Below are 21,163 nucleotides of genomic sequence, written 5' to 3' on the forward strand. Positions count from 1 at the left end.
ACTTTTTTTTCTTCAGATTTGTCTAGGAGTTTCGGTCTCTTTTATACGGTTAGTGGTAGTCCGGTGGAATCCCTGCCGTGAGGCATTTGGCGTCCAGTTTTTCTTTTTTCTTGCGTTGATTTTTTTGGCGTCGGCACCTGCTTTTGTCCGGGTTTAATAATATATGACAATGTGCATGCGTCCAGTTTTTCTTTTTTCTTGCATTGATTTCTTTGACGTCGGCACCTGTCTTTGTCCGGGTTTAATAATGTATGACAGTGTGCATCAATCGATACAGAGATCGGAGTTTATATTTTTTTCCGAAGAAAAAAGAAAGATAGAGTGCATGCGACTGGTTTTTCTTTAGTATACTGATGTGATTGATTAAAGACCCGCCAACTTAGAACAGAACGAGCACAGGCTAAATGCATCAGTTTTTTATGCAGCACTCAGGCCCAATAAAGTTTTGAGCCCTTGTAATATCCTGATGTCTGGTGCAGAGGAAGTTGCCATGGCAACGAAGCCATAATGCATCCATCCTACATAGGCCGTTGCAGGGCTTGGGCCGTCGACCCGGTAACATATAGGGGTACCTGCACGTTATTATCAAAAAAAAAAAATTGTACCTGCTCGTGCAGTACCAGCGGCAGTGCGCCACCTGATGTCCTGATCTGATCAAGTGATCAGTTACGGATCAACGAGAGTCCGGAGCCTCGCAGGTTCTCCTCCACGACGGCATCAAGCCTCGACGCCATCTCGGGCGTCAAGAGCTCCTTCCAGTCCCCAACCTCCCCCTTCCTGAAGAAGGCCGAGTTCTTGAACGTCCACCCTGATCCCCCGTGCTCGCCGTCGCGGTTGGCCTCCACGCTCTTCATCCGGTCCATGCCGCACAGCGACACGACGGCCTCGGGGACGCGCTGGGTCACCTCGTCGTCGGTGAAAGGGACGCCGAGGAACTGCGCCATCCGCTTGACGCTCCCCACGGTGTCCTCCTTGAGCTGCTCGTACCGGAGGAACATGACCTCCTCCGGCCGCGCCACGCTCTCCTTCCAGTACTCGGCCATGTGGTCCCACACGGGCCCGAACGCCGACACGCCGTCGCAGTACAGCTCGAAGACCTCCGGGAACGGCGCCAGGGAGGAGCCCGGCACGGCCGGGTGCTTGGCGGCCTTCGCGATGTAGTGCCAGAAGGAGACGAGCGCGTCCTTGGGGTCCCTGCACAGGTACACGACGCGGCACCTCGACGCGGCCACGGACGCGTTCATGAGCGACAAGGGCGCGTGCACGGCCAGGGTGCGAGGCGACGGCATCGCGTCGATGAGGCGCGTGGGATGGCTGCTGTTTTGGTAGAGGGAGTGCAGGAACGGGACGAGGTCGTGCGGGCTGGACAAGAGCAGCGGGTGGCGCCGATCACGCGGCGCGTGCCGGCCGCGGTGGACGACGGCGTAGACGAGGGCCTTGAGCCACGTCGTGCCGGCCTTGGGCATGGTGGCCAGGACGACGTCGGTCGGGCGCGCGACGAACGTGTCGCGCATGGCCAGCGTCGGCGCCATCAGGTGCGCCGGGTACAAGAAGTTGTTGAACTTCCTGTACGGAGAGGTCCCGAGGCCTCGGCACGTCGGGAAGGAGGAGGCGAGCACCTCGTACCTCGCCAGGCCGTCTGCCGCGCCGTTCTGCTCGCCCATTTGCTCCTCTCTCGGTGGTGCGAGCTGGTGTTTGCCTGCTGCACTCTCGTTAATGGCACGTTATATAGCAAAAGAAGGTGAGAGCCTGCCCAGCTGCTCTTCTTCCTCGTGAACTGTCTCCACCCCGGTACGGAGTAGGTTGAAAATATTGCAACAAATGCTCTTACCGATAAGAATAGAAAAAAGGGAATTAAAAGGTTAAGCCAACTTGTCAAATACAAACAAACTAGGTGTGTGCCGCGTGGGAAAGCAACGTAGTTCTGGTTGTTATTTTATTTTACTACTCTGAAAATCATCATTTACGCCCCATTCGGTTTGCAGGATTTCTAAATGATAGGAATAGGAAAAGTATAGAAATAGAATGCCCAAACTAGTCTAATCCTATGGAAAGCAAATCCCCAGGAATTATAGATAGAGAGCATTCGGTTGTACAAATTTGCAACATATATAGGAAAGGTTCAGGATTCACTAGCCGCCAATACACTCATTTAATTGACTCAACTAGCCATTAGTAGCTTTCAAAGTGTGCATAAATAGCCTTGTTATGTCCACTTCCATCATCTTTCTAGTTGCTCTGGATCACCTCTCTTCTTCTCCTCAATCTCGTCATTTTCTGAAGAAGTTTTGCTCCTGAACAAGCCAACACAGCAGGGTCTTGTTGCTCATAGTTCCGAGGATTAGCATTCTGTAATAAGACAAAATTATTCTTTTCAACCAAAATAATCACCACGACAGCTTGCTAATCTTCTTCATCTGCACTTAGGCAGCACACATTGATGCAACAGATTAATTTCTCTGGATTGAAATCGCTAGTTAGTTAGTATATTAGTATATTACTTGTTGAATTGGTTCTGGCTTTGGAATCGTGGTTTGGTTGTATCTAACCATCTACTAATGTCCAATCCAACTAATCACGATTACTTGAGAAAGATTAATAGGTAGAGTCAAGTACTAGCACTACTCTTCTACCAGAAGTGCAGCAATCCAAGTTATAACAAACTGACGTCAGGTAACGAACAGATATTGCAAACCGCTATGCTATGAACAGAGATCTGCACAAGGTAAATTGTAACTAACAATTAGAAGAACAGATAACCTACGTGGTGCTCTTTGTTGAGTGTAACAACAAAGATAATCACTTACCCTAAAAAATTCAGATCCAAGCGAGCCAAAAACCACGCATGACCAAATCTGCTCGGGATACGAAGAAAATATTGCAGACGTACGAGGAGTAAATTGCTCTTAATCTCTCTCAAACCACATACATTGATGCAGCAGACAGATTTCTTAACACGGCAGACATACCTGCAAAGAGGAACCACCAGCCATGCCCAGCCTTGCCGGGTAGCCGCAGACAACAAGGAGCAGGCAGTATGAAAACGATATACTATGTGTTTTCGAGTCCACAGGCAGTACGAAAAAGTCATGTTGCACTAAATTTACTCTAATGCATCAGTCCGCACCAGTCCAGAGTGGTTTATGTTTGTTAAATCGAGTCGTTTTCCGTCTTGTCTTGAAAATTGAGCGATTAGGCCGCTGCTTTCTGCCTTGTGCCCCGCGCGTCCCGTCCACCATCCTCTCCCGCGCGCGCCCTCTACCCCACCGGAGCGCCGCCGTCGCCGTCGCCGCGCTGCCGCCTGCCGCCCACCGCCGTCGCCCCGCCGCGCCGCCGCCCGCCATCTCCCTGCATCGCTGCCGCCCGATGCCGTTGCCCCGCTGCGCTGCAGCCCGCCCCCGTCGCCACAATGTACTGCCTCCCGCCGCCGCACACGTGGCGAAGCAAGCCGCTGCTGCTGTTGCTTCGCCTGTCCGGGACCTGAGCCGCCCCATCCAAAGCAGCATGCGGCTTCTTCTGTCCCGCCCCGTCCTGGTCGTGCGGAAGGCCTTCACGAGGCGGCGGCTATGGAAGGCTGGGAGATCACCGTGGATGCGGATATGGCGTACGCCGACGGGGCCGAGTCCATTGCGACGGTAGCCCAGCGTCGCTCCGAACAGCACATGGTTGGGCGCCCGCAACCTGTTCGATGGTCTGCCCGAACAGACGGAAGTATTTTTCTTCTACATCTTTTGGGTCAAATGTGTAGATGCGTAGATGATGTATAGATGCATGCACCGATCAATTGGGATAGAAATTTGAATGAAATGGCATGATCAATTGGGATGGAATAGCACGGAAATTGAGGAAACCGTGATGATCGTTGAACACCCCTAGTCCAGGACATGTAGTTTTTAGCTGTGGCAAATAAGATAACTAAAAACAGTATTTGCAAGTGTGTTTTAGCATTGCTGTTGTATGCGTTTTTCAAAATTATAGTAGCACTAAAGAAGGTTCCTTCTATTCAATATCTTTATGGGGAAATAGGATACCCAAAGGAGTGAGTAAAGATTTCGTTTTATCAACAACGAAGGTAATACAAGAAATAGGATAGAATCTTTTAGTACTTCCTGTGGGTCTAAAAATGTTTTTACCTATCCGCATGAAACGGGAAATACTATGTTATTTCCTTTTCTTGGAATTTTGGGTTAGGCTCAAGGCTCAATCTGAAATTAATTTCTGAAAAATCTCAAAAGCCCATTCATAGAGTGAGATGAGGAAGTGGGAATAGTCCCACCTTGCTAGTTTAGAGAGGGTTGGACCAATATATAAGGTATGTTGATTCTCACCTCTTGAGCAAGGGAAATCCCCATGCGCGCTCCTCCTCCGCCGCCGCGCCGCGCCCGCGCCGCGTTTCGTGGTTCGAGTTCGAGCCAGGGCGGGGTCGTGCTTATCTTTTTGGCAGTCGGAATCCGTTGCGGACGCGTAACAAATCCCGATAATTGCGGAGTCGGTTTTGGTTTCGAGTCGGTTTTCGTTTCCTAAACCGAACCGCCGCCTGCGTGCCTATATAATAAGACGACCGCGGCCTCCGGACGTACCACGCCACAACCCTAACCGTCACGCCCACGATCCAATCTCGCTGTTCGCCGCCAACTGTTACTCCATCCCGTCGACTGCGTGCACAGATCGCTGGGAGAGGAGGCCTACGGAACCCCGACCTTCGAGATCCTGCCCGGGAGACGGTCGATAAGGTTTTTGGGGAGAGTTCTCACGCGACTGCTCGCTTCTTCACGTCCCTGTTTCGTTGGCATCTTCATCACCAATGGCCGACGACCTCGGAGATCCCGCGGCTCAGGCTGCCGCTCTAGCTCCGCAGCAACAGGCTGCCCAACTCCAAGCACAATGCAGGCTGCTCAACTCCAAGCCCAGGCAACTGCTGCTGCACAGGCGCAATCGCAGGCGCTGGCCGCTGCCCAGGAGGTAGTCAAGGCTGCTGCTGCTGCCAGCATGAACATCGACGCCGCCGGACTCGTCACCGAGCTCAACAAACAAACACAAGAAAAGAGTACAACACCGTACGTAATTTGCTTTTTCTTGTTAATTTTGATTAGTAGTTCTATTATTCATGCCGTGAAATTAGATGAGTTTTATTGCTGTGCGTTGCTATTTAATTTGTCTACTTTGCATGATATAATATGTTACATGTTTTACACATTGTTTTTCTAGATTAAATATTCATCGAAATTACCTAATTATTCATCAATCCAAAAACCTTATTCATGTAGGCAAGTTTCGATGTCTCAATTTGCTGTCGCATTGAAACCACCTGTGTTTACTGGACTACACTTTAAGAGGTGGCAGTATAAATGTCATATGTGGCTCGTGGCTATGGGCGCATGGTGGGCGGTACAACACGGGAAGACTCAAACAATTGCTCCTCAGCAGTTGTATGTTGAGGCTTGTGTTGTAGTCGTCGGTGCGATCTGTAGTGTGCTGGGAGATAAGCTCGTTGATGCTTATCTGCACTATCAGGATGCCAAAGAGTTGTGGGATGCGCTCGATGCTAAGTTTGGCGCATCTGACGCTGGCAGTGAGCTGTACGTCATGGAGCAGTTCTTTGACTATAAGATGGTTTCAAACCGATCTGTAGTGGAACAAACTCATGAGTTACTGACTATGGCTAAGGAACTTGAGCAATTCAAGTGTCCACTACCCGACAAGTTTGTCACCGGGGGCATCATCGCCAAGCTGTCTTCCTCGTGGAGGACTTTGCTACTTCACTAAAACACAAGAGACAAGAAATCTTTGTGGAGAACCTGATTGGGACTCTTGATGTTGAGGAGAAGGCGAGAGCAAAAGATGCTGCCCCAAAGTCAACACACAAGAGGGTACGTCCACTGCCAACATGGTTCGGAGGAACAACCACAACAACAGTAACAACAAGGGAAAGGAAAATGCATTCAACAATGCTGATCCAAAGAACACTACCACTTTCAAGAAGAAGAAGAAGAAAGGAGGCAACAAGGACAAGAATCCTTGCTTTGTGTGCGGAGGACTCGGCCACTGGGCGAGTAACTGGAAGGAGCGCAAAGGAAGACAGATTCGGCAAAGTTTGCTAATTCGACCATTGGCAACAATGAAGATGCAGGCGGGTATGGTAATTTATTTACTGTATTTTTTGTATGTTAGTCCACCGATTGGTGGGTCGATACAGGTGCAACTATTCATGTGTGTGCTGACATTTCCTTGTTTTCTCCATATCAGGCCATCAGCTCCTCAGTGACGATGGGGAACAGCGCCCATGCTTCTGTTCATGGTGCTGGCACGGTGGATCTGAAGTTTACTTCGGGAAAGATCGTGCAGCTGAGGAACGTGCAGCATGTGCCCTCCATTCAGAAGAATCTTGTTAGTGGATCCCTTCTTTGCAAGGACGGATTTAAGTTAGTGTTTGAGTCCAATAAAGTTATTGTGTCTAAGTATGGACAATTTATTGGTAAAGGTTATGAGTGCGGAGGTTTGTTCCGCTTATCCCTTTCGGATATTTGTAATAAGGCCGTGAAAAGCGTCAATTCTATTAATAATGAGTCTAATGTTTGGCATTCACGACTTTGTCACATTAATTTTGGTTGCATGATGCGATTAGCAAATCTGAGTTTAATCCCTAAAATCACTGTGGCTAAAGGTTCAAAGTGCCAAGCTTGTGTGCAAGTGAAGCAGCCTCGTAAGCCTCACAAGGCTGCTGAGGAGAGGAACCTAGCACCGTTAGAGGTCATACATTCTGATTTTTCTGAGATGAACGGTGTATTAACCAAAGGTGGAAAACGTTACTTTATGACTTTCATTGATGATGCAACTAGATTCTGTTATGTGTATTTATTAAAATCAAAGGATGACGCATTGCATTATTTTAAGATCTATAAAACTGAAGTTGAGATCAACTTGAGAAGAAAATTAAACGTTTGCGGTCTGACCGCGGTGGAGAATATTTCTCCAATGAGTTTAATTCATTTTGTGAGGAACATGGCATAATTCATGAGAGAACGCCTCCCTATTCGCCCCAGTCAAACGGGGTTGTTGAGAGGAAAAACCACACGCTGACTGACTTGGTCAACGCTATGTTAGACACTGCTGGTTTATCCGAGGCATGGTGGGGGGAGGCGCTATTGACTTCGTGTCATGTCCTAAATCGTGTTCCAACAAAAGATAAAGAAGTCACCCCATACGAGCTATGGAAAAGAAGAGACTCACACTTTCTTACTAACAGATTTGGGGTTGTTTGGTGAAAGTCAATGTGCCAATTACCAAGAAACGTAATCTTGGACCAAAAACCGTTGATTGTGTCTTTCTTGGCTACGCACTTCGGAGTGTTGGCTATAGATTCTTGGTTGTAAATTCTGGAGTACCTGACATGAGCGTCGGTACAATTATGGAGTCCAGGGATGCTACATTCTTTGAGGGCACAATGAGCTATGGTATACACTATACTGGGTACCCCAAGGTACTTGAGGGTTATAGTGATTCAAACTGGATATCTGATGTTGATGAGCTAAATGCCATGAGTGGATATGTGTTCACACTCAGAGGGGCCGCTGTTTCATGGAAGTCTTGCAAGCAAATGATCTTAACCAGATCAACAATGGAAGCAGAACTTTCAGCATTAAATACATCCACGGTTGAAGCCGACTGGCTTCATGAGCTCTTGATGGACTTGCCGATTGTTGAAAAACCAATACCGGCGATTCTTATGAACTGTGACAATCAAACTGTGATAGACAAAATGAACAGTTCTAAAGATAACATGAAGTCATCAAGACACGCCAGGAGACATCTGAAATCTGTCAGAGCAATGAGAAATTCCGGAATAATAGCATTGGGAGATATCCCAACGGCTAAAAATATGGCAGATCCCTTTACAAAGGGTCTATCAACGAATGTGATAAAATCTGCAACAAGGGAGATGGGGTTGCGACCCACGTGAGTTATCATTGCGGTAAATCAACCTATGTGATCGGAGATCCCGTGAATTAGGACCTGGGAAACAAGTCATTGGATAACTGAGGAGAGTGTACATTCTTTATCCCACTCCGTTGACGATGCATTACTCTCGTGTACTATATGGTAGGTTGTTTAACTTAATGTGTTCTAACGTGTTGAATTAAATTGCAAGGGAGATACTGTCTATATGAGCCTGACTGTTGGTTGCAGTCTATGAGATTTGGGTGCTCTCTAGTAAGCTCATGAAAAGGCCTGAAGAATGACTTATATGCTCCACACCGCGGGGTAGCATTCGGCAGCACAGTACCAGACAACAATTTAGTGAAGGTCTAACACAGAAAACTAACAATTCAAGGTTTGTCCATTGTTCAGTTGTGCGTGAGCGAAGCTATTTGTTTAGGTGGATGTTCAAGCTTAACCGGTCTTCACTGAAACGCTGGTATATCAAAAACAGAGTTTTGGATCAATGGCAATTTTATGTGCTTATGAGATATTGTGGGGGATAATTGCGGAGTCGGTTTTGGTTTCCTAAACCGAACCGCCGCCTGCATGCCTATATAATAAGACGACCGCGGCCTCCGGACGTACCACGCCACAACCCTTGCCGTCGCCCACGATCCAATCTCGTTGTTCGCCGCCAACGTCTACTCCATCTAGTCGACTGCGTGCACAGATCGCCGACGACCGCGGCCTCCGGACGTACCACGCCACAACCCTAGCCGTCACGCCCACGATCCAATCTCGCTGTTCGTCGCCAACTGCTACTCCATCCCGTTGACTGCGTGTACAGATCGCCGGGAGAGCAGGCCTCCGGAACCCCGACCTTCGAGATCCTGTCCGGGAGACGGTCGATAAGGTTTTTGGGGAGCGTTATCACGCGACTGCTCGCTTCTTCACGTCCCTGTTTCGTCGGCATCTTCATCACCAATGGCCGACGACCTCGGAGATCCCGCGGCTCAGGCTGCCGCTCTAGCTCCGCAGCAGCAGGCTGCCCAACTCCAAGCCCAAGCAACTGCTGCTGCACAGGCGCAATCGCAGACGCTGGCCGCTGGCCAGGAGGTAGTCAAGGCTGCTGCTGCTGTCGGCGTGAACATCGACGCCGCCGGACTTGTCACCGACCTCAACAAACAAACACAAGAAAAGAGTACAACACCGTACCAAAGGATTGATCTATTAGAGTTGATCCCATCCTGAAATACTTATCACATGCTAATAATCAAACTAATTATGGTTGTGTGCATCGATTGATGCAGAGGCCAGGGAGTCTTCCCCTTTCCGAAAAAAAAAATCAAACTAATCAGCCCAAACTAGTGTTTGCAGCAGAACTGTAGAACGCAATTCCACGAGAAATGCTAGTACGTAGATTCTACTGCACTTAAGAGGCCGTTATCTCGGAGGCTGCTGCCCCTGCCATCCTCTGCTCGGATGACTCGCCGATCACCCATTCCGTTGTTCCCACCGGTGAAGAGCCGGTGTTCATGTGTGAGCTCACGGGGCTCCCGCGGCCCATGGCGTTTTCCTCCTCCCCGGCCATCGGCATCTGGCTCACATCACCACGGCCATTCCTTGAGCCCTCAGCGATCCGTCTCGGCGTTTGGCCCGCGAATTCGCTGCCGTTCCTCAGGGACTCGTCGTTCGATGTCTTGAACGTGCGTGACTTGAGGTCCTTCTCCTTCCTGTCGTAGTGCTGCAGCCACGCACACATCCTCCGAATTAACGCGCTCCGGTAGCCAAAGTGACCGGCGGCCTCGGCCTGCGCCTCCACGACCCGGACCTCCCCGCGCTCACGGTATGCGAAGGTGGCGAGGTAGAGCAGCAGCGTGAGGCTGGACACCAGGCCCGTGATGAGGAACAGCCCGCCGAAGCTCTCGAAGCTGAGGTTGGACGAGCTAGAGGAGCCGACAGCGGCGGCACTGCTGCTGCTGCCCCGGCAAGCACCGTCTTCCGGCTCCCCAAACCACGCCTTCTCGATCCGCGCCATCTTGTCCCCCTCGGCCAGCCTCAGTATCTCCCTCGACACGTCCGCCACCATGGGCGAGGCCCTCGGGAACACGAACCCGAACCCGTCCGTCTTGTACACGGGCCCCACCATCATGTACCCGTCGCAGTACTGCGACAGGAAGAGCTTCAGGTAAGGGATCTCGTCGAACACGGCGGCCACCCCGCCGTTCGCCGACCCCCTGGACAGCGCCTCTGCGTACTGCCCCTCCGTGCTGTACTTCTTCATCCTCCGCTCGTCGAAGCCCATCTTCTTGAGCAAGGGCTCGATGAAGGTGCCCTCCTGGTACCCGATGTAGTGCCCCCGCCTCTGCAGCTCCCTCACGTCCGTCACCATCGGCTGGAGTTTTTGGACCGTCAGCATTGATGTCAGGCTCGCCGTGTAGCTCGATGTCAGGATTAGCACCACGAACACCCATACGATCACCACCAACCTGGACAGGTTGTTCACCAGCTTCTCCTCTGCAAAACCATTCATTAATTCGACCGTTCAAGAATGGAAATTTGGCAGTTCAGAAGAGACATGCATGCATGACTACGTACTGTGTGAGAAGACAAGGGTGGAGAAGGCGAAGTAGAAGATGAGGCCGAACTGCTGGGTGGGGGTTCCGCGGAACTTGTCGTTGACGCGGTGCTCGAGGACCCAGACGACGAAGCCGGTGAAGCAGAAGAAGGCGAAGCTGGCGAGCCAGAGGCTGGTGGTGAGCGGCTGCAGGAAGACCCACATGCAGGCCGACCCGGCGTCCTCCCGCACAGCCACGACCATGGCCCAGCCGGACTCCGTGAACGGCATCGTGTAGTCCACCCCGTTGTCCATCCGGCTCGCGGTGATCGTCACGTCGCCCACCACGACGTCCGCCTCTTCCCGCCGCACCAGGTCCACCAGCTTGTCATACGAGTCCGAACTGTCCGGGAACGGCACATACCTGTAGGCCACCGGGTACGCCAGGCTCCTCATCACCTCATCGAACACGTCGATGCAATAACCTGTAATTCTGGATGAGTTCTTGGGGTCGACGCCCACGAACTGCTTGAACCCACGCTTCACCGGCACGGCGACCCGGAGCACCGGCATGCCGTTGTGTGACGCGGGAGTCCAGCCTTTCGGGGTGGACAGCGTGTCGCCAGGCCACAGGATGTGTTTCAGTTTCAGCAGCTTGCTGCCCGAGGAGGACTCCGGCGGCATCCAGAGCCCCACCGTCCTGGTGCCTCTCCCGACAACGTTCACCACCTCGTACGCTGCCACCTGCAGCTGCCCGTCAACGAGCTTGAACTTCCCGGCCATCCCATCGAACCTCGTGTCCACCAACGCCTTGAGAAGCCTTGCTCCAGTCGCCGACACGCCCACCCAGTCCAGGTCCGGCTGCGGCGGTGTCGGCTGGAACGCCGATGAGCCGACCGCCTCGTCCGCGGCGGCAGCAATGGCCCACGCCGTGTCGTACGACCAAAGCCTCATTACCGTCGACTCATCATGGACAACATGTTCATCGTCGAGGTCCGGGTTGTCGTGCCGGAACCGCGCCCTGAACCTCGCTGCGAAGTTCCTCACCTCGCGCGTGCGCTTCACCTGAGGCCTGACGCTGACGACGCCCTGCATGGCCTCGAGGTCCTCCTGGGACAGGCTATCGACGAAGCTCCCCACCCCGTCAGTGGCGACCCAGACGTAGCCCTCCGACACCATGCCGGCCTCCCACGCGCGTGCGAACAGCCGCGCCGCGAGGGCGTACCTCGCGTGCACGATGACCACGCGCGTCGGCGCCGACGCGAGTGCGCGCAGCACGGCGTCGAGGCGGTCGTTGCCGGCGTCAACAGGCAAAGCAGCACGGTGCGTGATGGCTGCCGCGCTGCCGCTGCCGCCGCTAGCGGAGACGAGCGCGTCCGCGAGCGCCGGTAGAATGCCGGCGCCGTAAGGCGAGTCCTCATGCACGACGGCCACCGCGCGCCAGCCGAATGCGGCAAGGAACGCCGCGAGCGGGAGCGCCTGGAGGGAATCGTTGGCTGCGGTGCGGATGAAGAAGGGGGTCTGGGACGGGGACAGCGACGGTGAGGTGGCGGAGTAGGAAAGCACGGGGACGTGGGCCCTGCTGCCCAGGTGGGCCACGAACTCGGCTTCCGACGAGGTCTGGGGCCCGATGATGGCCTGCACCTGCGCGTTCTTGATCAGGTCCACCGCTGCAATCGCAGGAAGAGTTAGAAAGCTGGGCAGTTGGATTCTCTGGTTCGTTAAGGGCCCAAGAAAGAAGACAATTGACTCATTTTGTTGTTAAAAACTACAGCAATTGATGTGTCATGTGTGAGCGAAGGAGAGAGGGAAAGCTTAAGTACCGGCGGAGGCGGCGCCGACGACGTCCCCGGAGGAGTCCCTGAAATGGAGCTCCACCTTGGCGGGCGAACCGGGGTGCGCCGCGTAGTAGTCCTCCACGGCCATCTCAATGCCCGTCCGCCGCCTCCGCGACACTGGCGACGCCCAGTTCAGTATCACCCCGACGCGGACAGGCACCGGCACCGGAGCGCCCTCCTGCGCCGCGGCCACCACATGCAGGCTCCCTTGCTGCTGCCCGACCACCGAGGACACAAGGAAGCAGAAGAGCGGGACGAAGAGAGAAGAAGAGGACGTCCCCGGATGCTTCCCCATGATCATCAGTCAGTATGTGCGTGCTTATCAGTGCTACTGCTGCATCGATCGGTCAGAGCCCGGCTGCTCTAAGCTCGGTTTGGATGGTGTGCTCGTGCGTGAATGATCTGAGCTAAGCGGAGAAACCTGAGATACTAGTTATAGGAAGTTTAGCCCGCATCCGGACGCGCTGCCTTATCGTAGTTTATATGCGATCCATGGAATGCGGCCGGCATCTCTGCCTCACACATGCACGCCACGCCACGCACCCATCGAGAGTTGCTGCGAACCTCGGTCGATCTGGTTAATTCATCGTTATCTGCGACGCAGACTGATCGATGTACCGGAAACTTTGTATTTTTGCTCGTGGGCTCTTCGACTTACCTGGCTGCGTTACGGCCTGTGGCTGTGGGGTAGCAGGAGCGGTACAAGACGACAGGTGAATGGCACTCCATCAGGATCAGGTCCCAGAGTCGGTCGTACGTCCTCTAACCGCAAGTTTTTATTTTCAGGCACCAATGATGGTGAGAAGTTTGTCCATCCAAACATTCAAAACAAAAAGGTTCAAACAAATTTGTCCATCCAATTAGTGGAGTATTCATCATCTTAGGGCTCATTTGGTTACCGGTAAAAATACAATATTCCCTCGAAACGGCCGGACTCATCTTAAACTCCGCGCGCGATATTTTTCTTTTGGGATCAACCGTTCTGTTTTTCTACAGCGTGTACAGAGGACGAGACAGTATAACGGACAAGGCTTGGATTACTTTTCCTGCTCTTCAGGAAGATTGTCGGTCCGTCAGTCCGGCTGTCCGCTGCGCTTGCGTATTTTACTGTTAAGCTTGGCAATTTGGACGCTGCTACCTCTGTTAAGGACTTACGGAGCTGCTTCGTTACGCACGGCAGCTGACTAAACAGTCAACAACACGGCTCCGGCCTCACGCGTTAGCGAATGCGTGTGTCAGTCAAGTCGCGTCCCTCTGTTACTAATTCGAATCTAGTGACTGTTAATGACACAGTTCCGTATCCAGAAATTGGGGTGGTAAGAAATGTGTTTCAGCAACTACTCCGGCATGCCTGGACGAGCCAGATAATTATACCACGATATTCACTTCATTTGGTGTTTCAGCAACTGAAAATTCACGGGCATAGTTGCATGACCATCGAACAAAGATAATCTTTGATGATAGAGCAGTTTAAAACTTTAAATAGCTAATTATGGTTTTCAGACAATCCCAAGAGTTTTTCCATCAGTACAAGCATAGTAGTCCTACTAAGAAAGGATTGCTTGCAAACATACGCCTCCGCCACAAGCATTCTCTAGCAAAGCAGGCGCTGCTTGGCTGGTAATTTCTCAGCTCGTACGTGCGCCTTCGACGACCAGAGAACAAAGCCATGTCGGCGGTCGGCAGCATCCAACTCCATCGAGATTTTCATGTGTACCTCGCCCTGGATTTCTGCGGCGAAGAAAACAAGATCTGTAAGTGAAAAATCGCATGCTGTGAAAATGATAGGATCGATCTCGTGTCTCGTCCTATGGAAATCATGAGCGATTTTTATACCCCAGAGCGTGACCCGCCGCCTATACGGAGGGCACCCATTTCCATATTGAGCACATTCTCTACTTCATCCAGCTCGATGACGGCCTTGATGATAGCGCGCGAGAGGTCGTTGTCGTCGTTGGCGTTGAAGAAGCAGCCTCTGTCCTTCGCATCCGCCACAATCTTCTGCCAGATCGTCTTGCTGCTCACCAATGTAGTCGCGTTGCCTAGGATCCAGAGGCAGTGCCTGCGAAACACGCACAACACAACACAAAATTAACAATCACGCACTTCACCAAGATAGAACAAACCAGCCGGGAGGGAGTGGGAGAATGGACTCACTTGGCCCTCGTCAGCGCGACGTTGGTGCGGTTCACGTTGTTGAGGAAGCCGACGGACCCGGCGGCGTTGCTCCGCACGGTGGAGATGATGATGATGTCCTCCTCGGCGCCCTGGAACCCGTCCACGGACCGGACCTTCACGGAGAACTCCCCGGGGCGCACCTCGTACGTTTTGCCGAGCTTCTCCTGGATGGCGCGCACCTGGCCCTTGTACGGCGACACCACGCCCACGCTGAGCTTCCTCCTTGTCTCCATACACTCTGCGTCCACAGCCCATTCACGAGAGAACGCAGATTAAAAGGGAAGGGAAACAACAAACTTTGATCGATGCATGTGCTACTCACTGGCGATGAACTCGCCTGCGTACGTACCTTTGAACAATCTTTGCACGATCCGGGTCACCGCGGCCACCTCGATGGTGTTGACGAGGCTCTTGTCGAACTTGCCGGTGCTCTCCTTTCCACCCTCGATGTTGATGAACGAGTAGGACCCGTACATTGGGCCCGTAAGGTGCTTCCTCTCGTAGTCTCTTTTCAGGACGTTCTCGCCATCGGTGATCCTGCTCTCGTAGAAGCTCGACACCGGGAACTTGCTTATCCCCGGGTGCATCCTGTACTGCACGTCTAGCAGGTGCTTTGGGTGCCCCAGTGAACTCAGCCTCTCGAAGAGGCTCCTACCGAAGCAGGCGTCCTCACAGACCTGCAAGAGCAAAACGTCGAATCAACAGAAATTGTGAAATCATATGTGATGTGTAACATTGGCAAGTGTTTTAGATGAAACATTGATGTGGATACTTTGAATAATATGGATATTTAAGTGATGACATGTATCTTGTTTGGACTTAGTGCTTTGCTAGTGGTGTGCTGATCCATTAGTTTCTTATGTGAAAACATGGTGTGAGTTGTGTGAAACTTACCCTGAGTCAAGTCGTGTACTTATGCTCGTACTGGTTATTTGTGTGTTCGCTTTCAGGTGTTGTCGGAGGTAGAAGAACGTGGTCGATGACGGGATCGAGAGACGAAGCTTGGGAAGCTGAGGTCGAGGATCAAGGTCATGCGGGACGTTCGTGCGAAGGAACAATGGAAGTGAAGACTACGATGATCCGGGAGGGCACCGGTTTGTCGTATGTTGTTTATGAAGGGGCGCGTAGAGATAAACAAAAAACTTTTCCTACGCGAACTCCCAAGATCTAGCCGAGGTAGAAGGCCACGAGGATTACCACTAGACGCGCAGTTGCGGATTATCGATGCGGCGCCTTGATGCAGTGCAGTCCCTCGATCCGATCCAGCCGATCCAATCCCACGATCGTCGAAGTGCTGAACGTACAGCACCTCTGCCGGTATCCACACGTGCGAGGAGGAGCTCCGGCGGCGGACTGCTAGGTCCGGTGCGACGGTTGAACTGAATCGGGTTAGGGTTCTCAACGCATGAGAGTGGAAAAAACCGTGCCCCTTAGGCATCCCACGCCCCTGCTTATATATCGAGTGGAAGTGGGCTCCAAGCCTTGTGGCCCATCCACCCTGCGAGTCCAACTCGCATTGTCAGCCCAATTCCAGTTCGGGTCCAACCCGACCAAATATTTGCTCCCGCTCTTAAGTGTGTGACCCCGCAGGCTCATGGCGACTTGGACACGATTGGAGTCCGACTCACAATCGATCAATCGGTAGCGGCTCCTAGCAGAACGTGCCAACTCCCAAGTACCATCGAGTCATGACGACGTACCTTCCAATGTGACATACGTCTTAGTCTCTTTTGCCTCACGATATACCTTGTCGAACTATAGGCGATTAATCGTCATCCCTTTAATACTTCAACTCTCTTCTCGATCCGTGATATACGATTCATCCGACTAACTTTTAGTCGATCGACCCGGTTAACAGTTAACCAAGTCGCGCATGGCCATGCTTCCCGAATCATATCACTCGAGAGGGCCCAGAGAATATCTCTCCAGTCGGAGGGGCAAAATCCCATCTTGGTTATCCACATCACACAGCTTGATTCTCAATCAACCCGAACTCTGCCTTTATAACTGCCCTGTTACGGAACAACGTTTGACAGAACCTAAGTTGGTGATCCACAACTCGGATTGTGCGATAACCTCAGGTCTAAGGATTACATTGATTGAGACATGCAAATGACGACCTACTCGTTGCATCTCAATATGGGTCAGTCCGACTCGCTAAACTCTTTAGCCAAGTCCGTGTAAGCTGGAATGACATCACCATGCCCATGACAAGTGGAACCGAGTCATCAGCCAACTTTCACATTAGTCTAGGTTATGTGTCCAGCACAACCTCAATGACTAAGGACAATTTAGTATGAACAACATGAATACATAGTTCCACAATCAAATCACATATTCAATGATACATATCAGATGTTCAAACAAGGACAACTTAATAATATTTATGAATACATTGGGAATTACATCATACATGATTGCCTCTAGGGCATATTCCCAACAGTTTATACCGGAGATGTACGGTATTGGAGATATTCGATACGTGATGGTCGAGTTTTGAAGACATCACAAAAAGAGTTGATGGCATGAAGTGACATCGAGGTGAAGATATGTAGGTCCAGCCGTAGCTGGATGAGAGCTGTTTAAAGATTAAACAGTAGCGTCATCAAGATGGCGTCGGATGGAAAAGTGATCCACATAAAAGTTGTGTGCATCGTCAAGACGAACAACTTTGCTTTTGGAGTCATCTCAATCCGAGGTCGTATGAGGGCCCCACGGGCAAAATACTGACCGGGACAGAGGAGTCCGTGTTGGATTCGGATTCGGTTTAGGGTTGCGAATTTTCCCTTATAAATAGAGGGCATCCTAGCTAGGGTTTTAGCAAGGACGTGAGGGAACTCAAAGTTTTGGATCTAGATCAATTCTTGGAGAGTTCTTGGATGCATGGTTGCATCTTTTGTAATCGATCGACATCGTTGCAATAAAGAGATTCGTTGGCGGTGTCATCTCTGTTCTTCTCGGATCTTCGTGAAATCTTCGTGCTAGATCTTTGTAATACTTTGGTGCAGGTTCATCACAAGTTCATAATACTTTGCTGCAGATTTATCACGAGATCAAGAGAAGATTGCGATTAATTCATCTTTCTTGTTATTCCTCGAAATTGGTTTTAGATTAATCCTCGTAACTTTCTGTCAGCTGTTACTATTTTGATCATATATTTTGATTGGTAAGTCCGATTGAGCTGATTCTTGTTGCGTTGATTAGATAATTTTAATACCTTTCTTTTCCATACTCATACGGTTTTTTTTGTTCATCCAATCAAAAGTTACGGCTGTTTTACTATCACGGACAGAAAGGTGATTTAGGGTTTGAACTTTCGGAAAAAGTTTTAATTTGCTTCCGCGCAATCATTCACCCCCCTCTGTTTGCTTATCTCGATCTCACAGAAATCATAAATTGTTAATATCTCTAACAAGAGCTGGTACGAGTTTCAGTCAGATCACCTTGCTTTTCACAAGAGCCGGTAGCTGGTACTCGTCTCCGACGAGAACAGCGAGACGGATGCCAGGAATCTGCAAAGGCAACAGCGACTCGCACTCCTTCAGCTGCGCTGCCTCGTCGACGACAAGGAGGTCGAACGGCTCGGCCTTTTGCAGGTAGTGCAGACGAGATGAGCTCGACGCAGTGCAGAGTACGCTTTTGCAGCTCCTCAGCAAGAAATCCTCGATCGACCGCTTTTCATAAACCTCTGGAAGATCAAAGTTGTTGGACAGGTCATTTAACCTCTCGATGCCGAGGGATCTGGCCTGCTTAAGCTCTGTACGCACGCTGTCTTGCACATATACCACGAGACTCCGAAACAAACAGCTGGTTTCTCCATCTGTGTCTCTGATTCTGAACAGTGTTTCCAGCTGCTTGTCTGGCTCATGCTGCGCTAGTCTCCCAAACTCTTTAAGCAAGCGCAGAACCTCGGTCATGTAACGGAAATTCTGTCCAGCTGTTGCAGATCTAGGGAGATCATTGCAGAAAATCTCGATGCAGTTAGCCAGACTACTCTCGACTTCCTTGTAGTGACTTAGGAAGTCGTCCTTGAATGACATTTTCTGAATTCTCTTCTTTTTAGCAAGATCCTCCTTTGCCTCCACCATTTTGTTCTTATCCTTCTTAGCACGTTCCTCCTTTTCCTGCCTAGCAAGTTCCTCGATCTCCCTTTCGATCTGCTGAACATACGAATCGTACTGAGGCAAAGGTTCCTCGAGAATTCGTACCATGGAACTCAAGCAGTTTGTCCACCCTGCACCTGGCATCAAGCACTTTTGGAGACGGCGAACGCGCTTCTCCAAGAAAATCTTCCCGGGGCTCTGATCCACGTTCATCCGATCCTCGTTGCCGAACAACACAACATCGCTCAAAAAGCATTTCTTCCCACTGCTGCCGCCACAGGAATCCTCGACGAGGCTGAGGACCCGAGACGCGACCTCCACGACCGCAGTGTTGGTCGGAGCACAGGTCAGTGTTCTGTGGTTCTTGACCATCATGGACCATAGTAGAGTGCTGATGGTCTTCGTCTTCCCTGTCCCTGGAGGACCCCATATCAGACGCACCTGACACGTATCTGGCTGCTCCATTGATGAGACAGTCGAGTACTGCCCTCCGTTGGGACCCGTTGAGCTTGAAATTTTCAACGTCAAGTTCTCTGTCTGGCAAATATAATGGTAATTCCGATTCGTCCTCCTGGCCAACCAACAATAAAAAAAAAGAACACTTAAAACAACAGTTGAAACATGCTAGAAATAAGTAAGAAAACAGAGTTCATACCCTCGGAGCATAATTTACAATCTTCGCAATGATGCTAGTGTTCCTGTGACAAGCAACCTCCACATCCAGTGCATTCCATATACGATTGTAAGTCGTCATGTTGATCAGGAACACCGCGACAAGAGGCAATACGAACTCTCCTCTCCCGCCGCGTTCATGGACAGGCCTACCTGACAGCCTTACTATGGCTCTGCCGTTCGCGTCCTCGGCCTTCAACACTGAGGCGATCACATAACGCACCTTGCTACTACCCAATTGCGAGATATGCTTCGGCTTCTGATCCGTCAGCAATAGTACATCGGCGTCCTTCAGGGCATAAACTTCCCCCGGATTTATTTTGGGGTCAGCCTTCTTCACCAGGATGCTGAAAATCGACTGCTCTGAATCTGAAGAAAGTCCCTCGATCCGGACAAATTCAGTTGCTGGTGCGTGCTTGATGCCCTCCAGCGCCGAAGAGAGATCGGCACGAGTTTCTTCTATCAGTGGTACGGTGAATGAGCCCATGTACTCCTTTAGAGATGTAAAAGTGCTCGGTACTTTCTTAACCTGAAGTGGAGATTAGCCATGATTTGGTTGGTTTTCTGAGCTTACAGAATAACAGTACAGTGTCGAAAGCCGGATCACTGTAGTATTCTTTTTTTCAAAAACAAAATTCTAAACCGTCTCTTTTATAATGCTAAGTTTGCAATCAATGCTTTCTGATAAATTAAACTGAAAATGTCACTGTATAATAAGTATAGGGACTAATTAACTTACTTGAAAAGGCGATTCAATCTGGTAATGACTATTTATGTTACATATGATTTAAATTACGGAGTAGATCAGATAGAACAAACTGAAAATAAAGTTGCAAGAGACGCATAAGGTGAAAAACTAGCTACTCCTTCCGTTACAAAATATAATACTTTTGACCGCCAAATTATGTACTTATATGATAAATATTTCGTACTCACTCCGTCTCATATTAAGTGTCTCAAATTTGTTCAAATACGGATGTATCTATACATAAAAAGCGTCTAGATACATGTAATATTTCGACACTAAATATGGGACGGAGGAAGTATCCATAAGTACAATATTTCGTATCGATAAGTACAATATTTCACAAGAAGGTGTTGTTGAATAAAGGAGTACATGCCCGGGTTACTAGACGCGTATATCTAATGAAGCTGAGAGTTAACAATTCATAGACCCTTGCAACAAGCATTAAAAGACACAAAAACCTTGATTTGTATAGATACAATATCACAACAAGTATTCTACACGCCCGCGTAGTTCTGAAAACGTAGACGGTTTATTTTGACGAGCAGGCATGAGTTCATGTTCCCATTTCTTGGCCAATAACAGTATTTCCGCTATGGGCATGTAACCTAGTTCTTCATTCCAAAAGCAAACGAAGATAAACATACAGGTTCGCTGGAACGACTCGCCTTTTTCTTGAAGAGGTTCCTGTTGAGCACTTCCTGAAGTGACCACGAGAACATCTGCTTCTCCAAGTCGCTCTGCGCCCACGTGCTGTACCTGCTATCATTTGTTGACCCCGCCGCCTTCTCAATTCGCCGCACCAGAACAAGGTCGTCGTCGCTCATCTTGCCCCTCCCACACGCTCCCAACTCTGGCGAATGAAAGCTCTGCTCGGTCGAGAGCTTTGAAGATGCGTGCGTGGATCTGTTCAGGTCAGGATTTAAAGGGCAGGGAAGGGAGCCGGTTGGATTCCGGCTGCCAATTAATTTTTAGTTGGGATGCGAAGAGCCAAGGGATTCAGTAATTAACGCAAGCGCGCTCCTTTCAGTTTCGCAATGGTAATGGCGGATCGAGGGGAAACCGGGAAATGCTTCGGATGCTGCTGCACGTTTTATTTGGACCCTGCTTGAATGTTGAACTAAATACCAATACTCTCCATAAAAAAAAA

At 50.4% G+C, this 21,163-nt stretch overlaps 3 protein-coding genes across 3 annotated transcripts; all 3 read right to left on the reverse strand.

Annotated features, from left to right (window-relative positions):
* Positions 1 to 264: 264 nt before the first annotated feature.
* LOC100828303 (cytosolic sulfotransferase 5) lies at positions 265 to 1,732 on the reverse strand. The gene has a single exon (XM_003572782.4). It carries the CDS (start codon positions 1,662 to 1,664, stop codon positions 663 to 665), a length of 1,002 nt encoding a protein of 333 aa, XP_003572830.1. The 5' UTR covers positions 1,665 to 1,732; the 3' UTR covers positions 265 to 662.
* A 7,397-nt stretch (positions 1,733 to 9,129) lies between these two features.
* Positions 9,130 to 12,752, reverse strand: LOC100828908 (glutamate receptor 2.7). Its single transcript, XM_003572783.3, has 3 exons — positions 12,301 to 12,752; positions 10,519 to 12,147; positions 9,130 to 10,437 (listed from the first exon to the last, which is right to left on the reverse strand). Exons 1-3 carry the CDS (start codon positions 12,614 to 12,616, stop codon positions 9,353 to 9,355), a joined length of 3,030 nt encoding a protein of 1,009 aa, XP_003572831.2. The 5' UTR covers positions 12,617 to 12,752; the 3' UTR covers positions 9,130 to 9,352.
* A 1,231-nt stretch (positions 12,753 to 13,983) lies between these two features.
* On the reverse strand, positions 13,984 to 20,840 carry LOC100829207 (uncharacterized ATP-dependent helicase C29A10.10c). Its single transcript, XM_014900582.2, has 7 exons — positions 20,661 to 20,840; positions 19,252 to 19,797; positions 17,937 to 19,133; positions 14,843 to 15,170; positions 14,473 to 14,731; positions 14,152 to 14,377; positions 13,984 to 14,046 (listed from the first exon to the last, which is right to left on the reverse strand). The coding sequence occupies exons 1-7, from the start codon at positions 20,838 to 20,840 to the stop codon at positions 14,023 to 14,025; spliced, it is 2,760 nt and encodes a 919-aa protein (XP_014756068.2). The 3' UTR covers positions 13,984 to 14,022.
* Positions 20,841 to 21,163: the final 323 nt, after the last annotated feature.

This window comes from Brachypodium distachyon, chromosome 3 (assembly GCF_000005505.3).
Source record: "Brachypodium distachyon strain Bd21 chromosome 3, Brachypodium_distachyon_v3.0, whole genome shotgun sequence".
In the NCBI taxonomy this organism is placed as follows: Eukaryota; Viridiplantae; Streptophyta; class Magnoliopsida; order Poales; family Poaceae; genus Brachypodium; species Brachypodium distachyon.

Bases quoted from the DNA above. Each gene is read 5' to 3' on its own strand.
- LOC100829207 (XM_014900582.2), bottom strand. From the start codon at position 20,840: ATGAGCGACGACGACCTTGTTCTGGTGCGGCGAATTGAGAAGGCGGCG. The intron at 14,732-14,842 runs GTACGTACGCAG...CTGTGGACGCAG, and splicing joins CGTGCAAAGATTGTTCAAAG to AGTGTATGGAGACAAGGAGG. The intron at 14,378-14,472 runs GTGAGTCCATTC...CGTGTTTCGCAG, and splicing joins GTCGCGCTGACGAGGGCCAA to GCACTGCCTCTGGATCCTAG.
- LOC100828303 (XM_003572782.4), bottom strand. From the start codon at position 1,664: ATGGGCGAGCAGAACGGCGCGGCAGACGGCCTGGCGAGGTACGAGGTG.
- LOC100828908 (XM_003572783.3), bottom strand. From the start codon at position 12,616: ATGATCATGGGGAAGCATCCGGGGACGTCCTCTTCTTCTCTCTTCGTC. The intron at 12,148-12,300 runs GTACTTAAGCTT...CTGCGATTGCAG, and splicing joins CGTCGGCGCCGCCTCCGCCG to CGGTGGACCTGATCAAGAAC. The intron at 10,438-10,518 runs GTACGTAGTCAT...ATGGTTTTGCAG, and splicing joins CACCCTTGTCTTCTCACACA to AGGAGAAGCTGGTGAACAAC.